Source organism: Podarcis muralis, chromosome 7, assembly GCF_964188315.1.
Source record: "Podarcis muralis chromosome 7, rPodMur119.hap1.1, whole genome shotgun sequence".
Lineage (NCBI taxonomy): Eukaryota > Metazoa > Chordata > Lepidosauria > Squamata > Lacertidae > Podarcis > Podarcis muralis.
The window spans coordinates 15,940,168-15,953,262 of NC_135661.1; the positions used below are offsets into that span (position 1 = coordinate 15,940,168).

Here is a 13,095-nt window from a genome sequence, read left to right on the forward strand (position 1 = left end):
TCCTGAGCCATTTAAATCATTGCTCTGACTTTGCAATTCCTGGCTGGACCAGAATAATAATAATAATAATAATAATAATAATAATAATAATAATAATAATAATAATAATTTATTTGTACCCCACCCATCTGGCTGGGTTTCCCTAGCCACTCTGGGCAGCTTCCAATAAAGATTAAAAATACATTAAAATGTCACACATTAAAAACTTCCCTGAACAGGCTGCCTTCAGATGTCTTCTAAACGTCAGGTAGTTGTTTTTCTCTTTGACATCTGGTGGGAGGGCGTTCCACAGGGCGGGTGCCACTACCGAGAAGGCCCTCTGCCTGGTTCCCTGTAGCTTTGCTTCTCACAGTGAGGGAACTGCTAAAAGGCTCTTGGGGTCCCTTTCCAACGCTACAGTTCTATGATTATATTATATTTTATACCCCACTTTCCCCCACAAATGAAAGGCTCTTCCAGACTGGTGGGGCGGGAGCTGCAGGTGCATTCTGGAGAACGCAACAATTGATGCAACAATAGTGCATTACTAAGGGATTCACGATGGACTGTGCACACATCCTTTCCCTTTGTTAACTGCTCTGTGGTGCTCCCTCTGCCCCCGTGCTGTCTGGAGCACAGCACAACAAAAGCGGGCCAAAAACAAAAATCAAATGAACCGGAAAGTTTTATGGCATGAAAATGGACAGGATTTCAGCAGGGCACACACACACGCTGGAAAATGAAGCAACACATCTGCCCCGCAAACCTCTTGCAGGTGCAAAAACAGTATTGACAGCAGGAACGTGTAAAACAGCCCTGACACCATCATTACAAATTCTCGTGACTGCATGATGAAAAGGATGTCTGGAGGGGCCCCAAAGCTGTCCCCCCCCCCCCAAAGCAGCCCAGGACCATTTAAAACAATAAAATAAAAATAAGGGAGGGAAAGAGAAATCGTCGGGATCCCAGAATACAGTGGTGACCAGTAAAATGGTCTTTACATCCTGCTGGACCCAAGCTGTGGTTGTCCTGTATAGAAGTTGCACAGAATTACTGTAATGTTTAATCTCATGTAAAGGTAAGGTAAAGGTACCCCTGCCCGTACGGGCCAGTCTTGCCAGACTCTGGGGTTGTGCGCCCATCTCACTTAAGAGGCCAGGGGCCAGCGCTGTCCGGAGACACTTCCGGGTCACGTGGCCAGCGTGACAAAGCTGCATCTGGCGAGCCAGCGCAGCACACGGAAACGCCGTTTACCTTCCCGCCAGAGCGGTCCCTATTTATCTACTTGCACCCGGGGGTGCTTTCGAACTGCTAGGTTGGCAGGCGCTGGGACCGAGCAACGGGAGCGCACCCCGCTGCGGGGATTCGAACCGCCGACCTTTTGATCGGCAAGCCCTAGGCGCTGAGGCTTTTACCCACAGCGCCACCCGCGTCCCCCCATGTACAAGATCTCAAAGTCTTGTACATTAGAACAGGAGTGGAGAACCTCAGTCCAGAAGTTAAATGCGGCCCTCCAGGCCTCTCTATCTGGCCCTGGGGGCTCTCTCCAGGCCACACCCCTCACTAGTCGTTCTTCATCTCCTCCCAGAGTGTTTTTGCCTGGCTGGGATGTGTCCCTGAGCTCTGATAACATCTCTCACTGGCCTGGATGGTGTGTAGAGAGGGGTGTGTCAGCATGTGGAGAAACTAGCCTTTTGCACAAAGGTCACGTTTGCATTGATCGCTCTGCCCACGTTTGCATCTGCCCCCCCCCCGGAAGGTTGCCCCAAAGGGACTGCAGCCCTTGAAGTGAAAAACAAATAATTAAAATTCCTCTCCCTTAGACATCTGGAAGGTGGCAGAGAGGCCACAGACAGGCACCCACTCATCCCCTCACCTAGAGGGAACCTGGAATATGCCCTGAAGCAGGTGAGCAAGGTTTCAGAGCCGACAGTGGCTGACCACCCCAGCTGATGCTGTAGCTGCGGATTTCCTGCACTGGCAGGGGGTTCAGGCTAGATGGCCTCTTTGATTCCACAGTCCCAGGGCAGATAAAATGACCACAAGGAGATCTGTATAGTTTATGGTGCAGGCCAGTACAAAGCAAGCCCCACACAGTTCTGTGGGGCTTACTCAGCACACTGGCTGGGGCTGGTGGGCACCAGGTTGGCGAAGGGAACATCTACTGACCAAGGCTGGGTCCAACCCAGGACTTATCAGCTGTCTTTCTGCTTGACTAATTGCTCAAGCCTATACAGTGGTACCTCGGGTTAAGAACTTAATTTGTTCTGGAGGTCCATTCTTAACCTGAAACTGTTCTGAAGCACCACTTTAGGTAATGGGGCCTCCCGCTGCTGCCGTGTGATTTCTGTTCTCATCCTGAAGCAAAGTTCTTAACCCAAGGTACTGTTTTTGGATTAGCAGAGTCTGTAACCTGAAACGTCTGTAACCTGAGGTACCACTGTATGTGCTTCCTCAGAAATAAACACTGTGCTTGATAGGACTTACTCCCAAGTAAGCTTGGAGTGGGTACTACAGCTTAGGCTGCCTTTCATTAGAAGACAGCCCCAATGATAAAGGCAGTACCTATAGATAAGATTAGAAGTGAATCACACACATTTTCTTAGAAATCCCTGAACAACAAGCCTGTTTGGAAAGGTTGATATTTTTATACCTATATTATAGACAAAAGAATGAGACTGAGAGGGTGGCTTTCCTTAGAACCTTCCCCTAACACCAGTGAATTCACCAATAGGCAAATCCCTTTGTGGATGCGGGAGTGGGAGGGAGGCGGGAAGAAATCACACAATCTGATATAAATAAAAGTGGCAGTATTCAGAATCTGGTAGAAAATTCCAATGTAATTCAGGATCAAAAGGAGCCATATTTGGACAGCAGAATTTGAAAGGTAGACTCTCGCATGAAACTGCTGAATTATAACTCATCAAGAAGCTCAGCACTATTCATTTGGGTCTGAATAAAGATAATGTTTCCCTGTATCACTGAAGATCTTAACGCAATTATCTTAGCCGTGCTGAGTGAATCATCACTGGTTTGCTGCTGCAAGGGGTAACTGCGCATATTTCACATACATTTAAGCACCAGCTCAATTATCACCAACTGCACTTTTTTGTTTGTTGGTTTTGCATCTCATTGCCTTTCAGCTATCACCTAATTCAATTATCACCAACTGTACTTGTCTGGATCTCATTGCCAATCACCTCCCACCTTACATTCCACTCCTTTCTTTGTGGCCTGCCCTACCTCCAGCTGCCAGCTGAGATTTCGCTTCATCCCCCTGACAGCATGGACTTCTTAAAGTCCACAAAAGCTTCTGCCACAATACATACATTGCATAGGTGCGAACTCCTAGGGACAACCCCCCCAAAAAAATATTTGAGAGGGCTGGGCTCCCCCAAAGGTGATGGGCGTTGCCATTCAAATGGTGAGTGTGCACCATGTCTTGTGATCGATTATGTGCTTACCTGCCTCTCCCAATATTTTATTCAAGTTTGCACCCCTGTAAATTTCTTAGTCTGTAAAGTATCTGTAAAGTGGTGCTGTGGTCTAAACCACTGAGCCTAGGGCTTGCTGACCTGAAGGTAGGTGGTTCGAATCCCCGTGACGGGGTGAGCTCCCGTTGCTCAGTCCCTGCTCCTGCCAACCTAGCAGTTCAAAAGCACGTTAAAGTGCAAGTAGATAAATAGGTACTGCTCCAGTGGGAAGGTAAACGGTGTTTCTGTGCGCTGCTCTGGTTTCGCCACGAGCAGCTTAGTCATGCTGGCCACATGACCCGGAAAGTCTGTCTGTGGACAAACGTCGGCTCCCTCAGCCAATAAAGCGAGATGAGCGTCGCAACCCCAGAGTCGTTCGCAACTGGACTTAACTGTCAGGGGTCCTTTACCTTTGTAAAGTGACACAGGGCTCCTTGATGTTTTGCCTGCAACAGACTACCACAGCTGCCCCACTAGAAATAGTAGATTCATGTCAAAGTGACTATACGGCTACCAGCTCAGCTTTAAGAGTGGATCAGACAAATTCAAGACCATCAGTGGCTTCAGCTGTTTCTGAATACCATTTGCGGGGGAGCAACAGCAGAAGAGAACAAGGGCCATCATGTCCTGCCCAGAATCATCTGGTTGGCAACTGTGGGAAGAGAAGATGAGCCAAGCTGGATCAGGCCAGAGGCCTGCCATAGCCCAGAGTTCTCACAGGAGCCAGCCATATACCTTTGGGAAACCCCCCGCAAGCAGATCCTACTGCAACAGAATTCAGGTACAGATGTGTTCTGCCTCTGACAGTGGAGGAAGACCGTAGACTTCATAGCTAGTAGTTAGTGATAGCCGTCTCCTCTGTGAACTTGTCAAATCCTCTTTTAAGGAGGATAGTTACCTTTTGTGGGAGCAACTTTATGTTCTGAGAAACTGGCACAGACAGGCCTTTGGTCTCATACAGTGGGATGGTTCTGGTTCTTATCTTTTTTTACTGAATAGGAGATGCTCTGTTCATTCCTCCACCTCCTAGCAGCTTCGATACACCAGTCAAATTGCATTTAGTTCATCCAAAGTGAGGTCAAATCCCTGCCACGAGTGCTACCATGGAGAAAAACCAACTTTGCCCATACATGGGAACAGGAAACTGCCTTATACCCAGTTGTACCATTGTCCAATATTCTCTCCATTGGTCAGCAGCAGTTTTCCAGAGTTTCAGATGGAGAGTTCCAGTCCTAGCAGGAGATGCTGGGGATCGAACCTGGGACCTTCTGCATGCAAAACAGATGCTCTAATCGCTGAGCTACAGCCCTATGCTTGTATGGATCACACCAATTGTGACTGTGGAACAGTAGCGTAGCGTGGGTTGCCAGCACCCGGGGCAAGGCAAGTAATTTGCGCCCCCTAACCCGTGGATTTTAGCAGGGGGCAGAGAGCTGCGAGTGCGAGCGCGCGCCCCCAGATGTTGCGCCTGGTGCGGTCGGCCCCCCTGCACCCCCACGCTACGCCACTGCTGTGGAAGGGTGATGGGGGAGAAATAGGGGACCTTGGTTAATCCCTGCTCAGAAAATTTCAGAACACCACTGCCCTAAACACATATCCACTCAAACTGTTTGTAGCTCTGCTTCAAAGGACACTGAAGAGTCCTTGAACTTGACTTCTCATGCCTTGCTCTCAACCATAGAGGTGTGATCACTGCTATTTGAGACTCTAAGGGGCTAGCATGAGGGAAGTGCTTTAGCCTGCAACAAATAATCCGTGCACTCAGAAAGCACACATGTCACACAGAATGCACATGTTAAACATGCACAGTAAACACTCCTGGCTGGTGCACGTTGGGACTGATAGGATGGAAAGGAGGGAGCCCAACAGTAGGTGGCGCCAGAGCCAACAGCAGGCAAAATGAATTCATTCTAGTTTTGTCCCCATCCTTTTCCCCTGCTGAGTTCTGCAAGGGCAACACTGAGATTAAGGAGGAGGGGGAAGCTGACAGTCAGGTCCACCTCTTGGACTGCTTGTAGGTCAGATGGCAGGCAGGCAGAGTCGTGTGAAATCACAGCGCTTCAACTCTCAGGGCCAACCCCATCCCCATGCAGCCTTGCAGCAGGCATGCGCACAACAACAACAACAACAACAAATGAAGATTGGATTGTTTGCTTTAAAAGCCATGGGTTGGTGTTGGTAAGAAAAAACAGCTGCAGGGGGTTAGGGCTTTGGGAGGAAGGAGGAGGTATCTAGGACTAGTTGCAACACCCAAAAAACTCCTGCAACAAATGCAAAAATGGCACTTGCGGACTTGTAGCAGTTGCACAAAGAGCCACCTTCCTGCAGGTGCCTTATTTAGCACCGCACGGAAATTCAGCCAAGGCCCCTTGTGCAAAATGTATTGCAATGAAATGGCTTGTTGAGAAGCTGTGGTGGGGAGAGGGGTGTTTTAACCCTTTCTCACCCCTTCTTCGTTTGCTCTGAATTGCTCACACACAGTCCTCTACGAAGATGGCAAAGGCATGTTTTTTTTGGGGGGGGGGGCTCTGTAGGGAGGCAAGAGCACCGGGGAGGCAGTTTGGAAAAGACATGAAGCAGGCTGCAAGTGAGGAAAAGGGTTAACTGCACACACATAGGCTGCCTTTGCCTTCTAAATTCACACACCCCTCCTTTTTTTCTTAGAAAAAGCAGCCTCCAGGCATCTCTTACATGTGTAGCTCCACCCTAAGCTGGTCACAAATCTACAAGTCAAAGAAGCCATGCATTATCATCACTATTTGGAGAAGGACCATGGCTCAGTGGTAGACAGTGCATCTGCCTGGCATGCACAGTCCACTCCCTAATATCTCCAGGTAGGGCTGGGGCTGTCCCCTGCCTGAAACCCTGGAGAGCTGCTGCCAGTCAGTGTAGACAACACTGGCTAGATGGACCAATGGATCTGACTCAAGATAAGGCAGATTCCAAGGTTTCTATGTCTGAAGGGAAGGGTGGTAGAGCACCTGCTTTGCATACAGAAGGTCCCAGTTCAATTCCTGGCATCTTCAAGTAGGGCTGGGGATGTCCCCTGCCTGAAACTCCAGAGAGCTGCTGCCAGTCAGTGTCAACAACATTGGCTAGATGGACCAACAGTCTGACTCTGCATAAAGCAGCTCCCTACGTTTCCATTATGAAGGAGATTTGACATCTCTACTCCACCTTTTCCCTGCGCTGAAAATCAAACATAAGGCGTCTTGAAAATAAATACAGTGGTACCTCGGGTTACATACGCTTCAGGTTACATATGCTTCAGGTTACAGACTCCGCTAACCCAGAAATAGTACCTCGGGTTAAGAACTTTGCTTCAGGATGAGAACAGAAATTGTGCTCCGGCGGCGCAGCAGCAGCTGGAGGCCCCATTAGCTAAAGTGGTGCTTCAGGTTAAGAACAGTTTCAGGTTAAGAACGGACCTCCGGAACGAATTAAGTACTTAACCCGAGGTACCACTGTAAGACAAAATACAGTAAGACAAAATACACAGCATTTCTCCCCCCCCCCAACCCCACAGCAGCCTAAAAATGTCATCACAAAGGCTCAAATTAAAAGAATGTAAAGCTTTAACAAGCATTTGGTGAGACATACCTCTCCTGGGTTGGAGAAGGGCTCTTCTGCTGTGTACTGCATAGCTGAGATAGCTCACCTGGTAGAGCATTAGACTCTTAATCTCAGGGTTGTGGGTTTGAGCCCCACATTGGGCAAAAGATTGGGCGTTGCATGGAGTTGGACTACATATGACCCTAATGCTCCCTTCCAACTCTACCATTCTATGTCCTGTATATTATGCCCCAGAATCAAATAAGCAAAAATAACAAGATCCCACTTACAACTTTAGAAAGAGGAAAATATTATTTCTTCCACTTGTGTAGGTCACAACCAAGTTTAGAACAAGCATGGCTGCTGGATCAGGCCAATGGCTATCTAAGTCCAGCATTCTGTTCACCCAGTGGCCCACCTGAGCAGGACAGCAACTCACCCCACCTGCAATTCCCAGAAATTGGTATTCAGAAGAATACTGCCTCTGGCTGTGGAGGTACAGCCTACCCATTGTGGCTAGGAGCCATCAATAGCTTTATCCTCCACACATTTGTCTTTGAAAGCCACCCAAGTTATTTGCCATCTTGGATTCTTCAAGTTAATCATCAACCCAAATCAGCAATCTATGGTTAATTATGCATGGTAAACCACAAGCTGGATAAAGCATGCAAGCCAAACATTTTTGATGCTATTTCTCTCACTGCAAATAGATTCACCCTGCCTCTGCCCAGGCCGGGGAGAAAACCAGAAGCCTTAACAGGTGCCCCCCCCCCAAATAGAACCCCCCCCTCCCGATAAATGTATTTTGTCCATTTCTGTGGCTTCTGGGATTTCACCCTTCTTCTGTGCCCGCCCACTCTTAAAGCATGAGGTCTAGAAACTTGACTGATGCTTTTTAAACGAAATGTAATATTTGAGCTGTGTGCACGCGGTGAATGGGGTGCAGAACCATCCCATTCCTACAGCTCTACAAAACAGATAGGCCTACGGTGCAGTTTAAAGTCCCGCAATTGCTTGCCTCAAAACAGGCACCAACCCCCAAAGAAATCAGACTTGTTCACAGCTTTAAATCGGACCATTGCTAAAGCAGCTTTGAATGTCGCAGGTAGCCAAGAGTTTTTAACTAGGTAGGAAAACCCTTCCATCTGGAGAACACCAGAGATTGGTAGTGACAGGCGACAATCCCATTCTTCGGTTATCTACTGCAATGCCACAAGGAGGTTAGCAAAGAGTGGCATTGGGAGATAGGAGAATTTCACAGCTCCCTCTCTTTAGATCTGTTGCAAAGACACACACTACGAGTCCAGCTACTTTTGGATGGGGTAGCAGATGCTGTTGCAAGCAGCCCAAGAACAGAAAACCTCAAGCCAAGGAACTGAGCCAAGTTGACTCAAAGGGCCAAAAAGGGGTCTCCCTCAAAGGACATACAACAGGGCCCTTAGACATTGCCCTTGCAAACTACCAGACACCATAGCTTCTTGGTTGGCTTCTCTTGAACGCTACAGAGTGTGTCAGCACATAAAAAGAGCCTTGCTGCTGGAACAAGCTGGTGGCTCGTCTAGTCCCTCAATGTGCTATCACAGAAGCCAATCAGAAGCCCATGGGAAGCCAGCGAGCACAACCCAACCACAACAGCACTCTCCTCACCTGCAACTCCTAGGCAACACTGCTTCTGGCAGTGGCAACAGAATATTTTTCTTAGATTACATTTTGCCGGATGAGCAAGCACAACAAGGCACCCTTCTGGAACCCAGACGTATGAATCAAGCTGCGCAGAACCTCCGAATTCTTCAGTGTTACATCAGCACTGGCTTTCAAGTGGGATTTGCTTCTATCGACAGGGAGCGACTTTAGCAAAACTTGAGCATCGTGGGTGTTCGGCGGCAAAATACTAACAGGCTAAGTGGGGAGTTAACTGCACAGACTCTGAAAGCTTGAGAGATGTACATTTGTGCGAACAAACAGCACAACCCTTGCAGTATACACAAGCCCCAGGAACTGTCTGCTATTCCTCTCCCCGGCACCCAATTTTCTGCAAGCCTGGAACCACACCAAGGTCCTTCCCCCTTCCACAAGAAGTGGTATTGCCCACAATAAAGTGAACAAGAGTTAACACACTCTCAACAGCATTTAGAAAGACTCAGAGGACAGAATGGGTAGCAGAATTCACGTTTGGGTTAAGCAAAGTTGGAAGTACAACAGGTGGCCATCAACTTCACAATCTTATCAGCCCTGGTGCCCAGCTATCAAACCAACTGAAAACAAAATAAAACCTTATTTTGCAAAAGTTTTTAACTGAATTGGCTTTAAAAGCAGAGGTCTTCACTTCCAGTCCTTGCTCATTTTTACTTAAAAAATAAAAGTTACAATGGATTTTATTGCATTTAGAGATTATAGTGTTCACTCAGAGAGATTGCAGAGCAATCACTGTTTTATCAAGGCTAATAATATTAACTTAATTTTGCAGGGTGTGTGTGTGTGTGTCAGATTTTCCCATGAAACCACACCCTCTGTTCCGAAAACTGCTCTACAATAAGTTCTCATTTTTGTTCATGAGAGCCTTTCGCCAAGGCACTCTGGCTAACATACATCAGGTTATTTCATGCCACAACGATCCCTCAAGGTAGGCCAACCTGAAAAAAATCACACTAGCATTTCAAGTCAGGCCCTCTGTCTGCTGCCCATGTTCCAGGAGTCAAAGACCATCAATTAAATAAAACAACACAAATCAGCTTCTGGGGCTAATGTGCTCACAGCACCGTAAGCCCTATAGAATTCAGTGGGAATTCTTCTGTCGCACTGAATTCAATGGGGCTTACTCCCAGGAAAGTGACCAGAGGATTCTAGCCTGGGAGACCTACAGCCTTGACACGCCTTGGAGCTTCAGTGAAGGGGTTCTGACGGGCAAGAACCCCGATGTTGGGATAGGGAACGTCACAGCGAGGGGGGGGGGGAACAACCACAGCAAGACTGCCCTTGAGCGTGTGCAGAAGGCGCCCACGCAGCCTCCCGGTGGAGGTCTAGGATTGGATCTCTAGGCTGCTTCGAGTCCCGAAATACTATTGCCTACAAAAGGACGACTTTTTAAGCTAAACGTGCCTCGCTCGCCAACCCTGCTCCTCGAAGGGACGGAGCGCGCACCAGATAATTCCCAGAAAGAGACCCCGTCCAGGCAGCAGGGTCTGATGAGGTAGGCAAATGGGACCTGCTCGGGGTCCCAATCCCCCTTCCCGAGCAGGGCGAAGCCAGGCAACACGACCAGGGAGCAAGAGGGAACCCCGACAGCTCCGTCTCCGCCGCTGCCCGCAGACTGGCTGGCTCGGCGAGGCTGGCGCTTGCTCCGGCTGCCGGCACCTGCTGCAAGCGAGGGCGGCGTCGGCAGCTCCCGGCGGCCCCTAGCTCTCCTCGGCCGGCGGGCCGGGCTCGGCTTCTCCTCCGCCTTCCCTCCCACCCCTTCGCGGCGCCCGCACTCACAGCCAGTTGCTGGCGTTGGCCGAGAAGGCGGCGAGGATCAGCAGCAGCAGCGAGCGCAGGAAGTAGCGCGGGCTCATCCTGGACGGCGCGGCCGGGCGGGCGAGCGAGCGCGGACGGCGGGGCAGCGGGAGGCAGGGCCGGCGTGGGGCCGGCGGCGTGGGGCCGCAGCGCAGCCGGACCCGCGGCCGCCCGGGCTCAGGTGTTGCTGCTGCCGCGGCCGCCCGGCGCTCCGACCCGACGGCTCGAGCAGCAGGGCGCAGCCGGGGCTGATGCGCCGGCGGCAGCTGCGGAGCCGGACTGTCAGCTCGGCCGGGAGCTCCCGGGATGGAGCGGCGGGCGGGCGGGCGGGCGGGGCGCGGCCCCAGGAGGCGGCTCTCGGGGCGGGACCGGGACACCCCTGAGGCGGAGCGCGCGGCGCCCGGGAGCCGCCTCGCCTGCTGCCGTCCGCGTCCCGGGCCGGCCCAGCGCGGCCCGAGGGGGCTTACTCGGGAGTAAAGCGGCGCGGAGCCCACGCGCGGGCTACTCCCGAGTAAGAGAGAGAGCGTCCGGGGAGGCGATCTTCCCCGAGCAAGTCTGAATTATGTCTTTTTCCAAAGCACATTTCTCTTCTTTCTCGTTCTCTTTCCCTGCAACCGGAGCTCTTCTGGGTTATTCTGGAAATGCACTAAGCATTCTGCACTAGCTCGGAGAAGCCCTCTTCCTTTTATTTCACCGCGTGTGTTTTCTCAAAGGGGAAGTGCTTGCCTGAAGCCTCTCCCATCAATCTGCCTTGGAAGTCCAAACTTCCTGGATGTGGATGCAGGGACTTCTTAGCCTGGGGAATAGGGCACTCTGTGCATGATCAGAGGTGCCTGGGTGTTCTTGCTTTTGTTTGCTTCCTACGGTTATAGAGCTGACAGCTCTGGCAGGGATCACAGCTTTAAAGGATGAGCTAGGGGGATGGCTAAAGAGCAATGGTCTGCTTGCTATGTGAGCTCATGAAATGCTGTGGGTTAAACCACAGAGCCTAGGACTTGCCAATCAGAAGGTCGGCGGTTCGAATCCCCATGACGGGGTGAGCTCCCTGCTCCTGCCAACCTAGCAGTTCGAAAGCACGCCCAAAAGTGCAAGTAGATAAATAGGTACCACTCTGGCGGGAAGGTAAATGGCGTTTCCATGCGCTACTCTGGTTCGCCAGAAGCGGCTTAGTCATGCTGGCCACATGACCCGGAAGCTGTACGCCGGCTCCCTTGGCCATTAAAGCGAGATGAGCGCTGCAACCCCAGAGTTGGTCACGACTGGACCTAATGTTCAGGGGTCCCTTTACCTTTACCTAACTGTTTTTTAAGGGATTGGGACATAAACTGTACTGTACCACCTTCTTGGCTGCGAAATGTGTTGGGTGTAGAGCTCCGCCCACACAACCCCCCTCCTTCCTTTTAAAGGTCAAGTTTCCAGCCCTCAAGGCCACAGAGAGAGAAGGTTGAAAGTCTGCAGGCCCTACTATTGCCAGGGGAAACCTCAGCTGCAGAGGGGTGGGGCTGAGCAGGTGAGAGTTCAGGGACAGCTGCAACTCTCCCCCTCCCCTGGATTAGCAGAACCAGCAATTTATGCAAAATAAGCAGAATTTCGCTAAACTGGGTATATAGCCGAAGGTAGAAGAAGGAAAACTGGCATGGGCTGAAACGACGGGCAGGCCTTGACCTGTCCTACAGTGGTGGTTCTTTCTGCTTTTCAGACTTTTAAAAATCCATGCAGAGAGGGCCTGCATTCCTTCCACTGTCTCCTTGCCCAGAGAGAGTAGCTGCAGTAGATCAGTAAGAGAGAGAGAGAGAGAGAGAGAGAGAGAGTGCGTAAGAGAGAGAGAAAGAGAAGCTTCCAATACTTGTTTTAAAGCCTGTTGCTGCACCCTTGGCCATGCTGGCTGGGGCTGATGGGAGCTGTAGTCCGGCGACACCTGCAGGGACACAGGCTCCCCCCCCCCCCGCGGTGTTATTTTGGTAGAAGAAGGGTCATCAGAAAAGATGTACCATATAAGCTGCTTTGCGCTGAGTGAGAACATTCGTCTATCTAGCTCAGCATCGTCTGCACCAGGAATCATCAATGTGGTGCCCGTGGGCACAATGGCACCCATAAAGACTTTCATTGGTCTCCCTGGGCAGGTCCCCCAGATGCTGAGCTGCTTCTCCTCCTCCTCCTCCTTCTTCTTAAAAAGTCCGTAGGCCACTTAGAAGCATAGAACGGTAGAGCTGGAAGGGACCCTAAGAGCCATCTAGTCCAACCCTTTCAATGCAGGAGTCACAGCTAAAGAATTGCTGACAGATGCCCCCCCCCCAACTCTGCTTCAAACTTTCCAGTGAAGAAGAGGCCACCAGCTTCCTAGGGAGCCCATTATCATCTCAAGTAGCTCTTATTTAGAATCAATGTTATGGGCCGAAATGTGCAGGTACCCGCTTAGTGGTTTCCTTGAAATGAGGTGTGATGTGGGCATGTTGTATATTTTTCCTGGTGCTGTTGTTATTAGGCAGCAAAAGCATCAGTGTCTCTCTCTCTGTATGTAATCAATTAAAAGAGCCTGGCTGCTCAAAGAGCTATTGGCTCTGGCGCCACCTACTGTCAGGCTCCCTGTCTTCCACCC

The 13,095-nt window shown here is 50.4% G+C and overlaps 1 protein-coding gene across 1 annotated transcript in view; it reads right to left on the minus strand.

The window, feature by feature from the left end:
• Positions 1-10,758, minus strand: part of WNT4 (Wnt family member 4) — a 57,667-nt gene extending 46,909 nt beyond the window's left edge. The window contains exon 1 of the mRNA XM_028740996.2: positions 10,479-10,758. Coding sequence (XP_028596829.1) covers positions 10,479-10,555 — 77 coding nt within the window. The 5' untranslated portion in view covers positions 10,556-10,758. The remainder of the gene's footprint in view (positions 1-10,478) is intronic.
• Between the last annotated feature and the right edge of the window lie 2,337 nt (positions 10,759-13,095).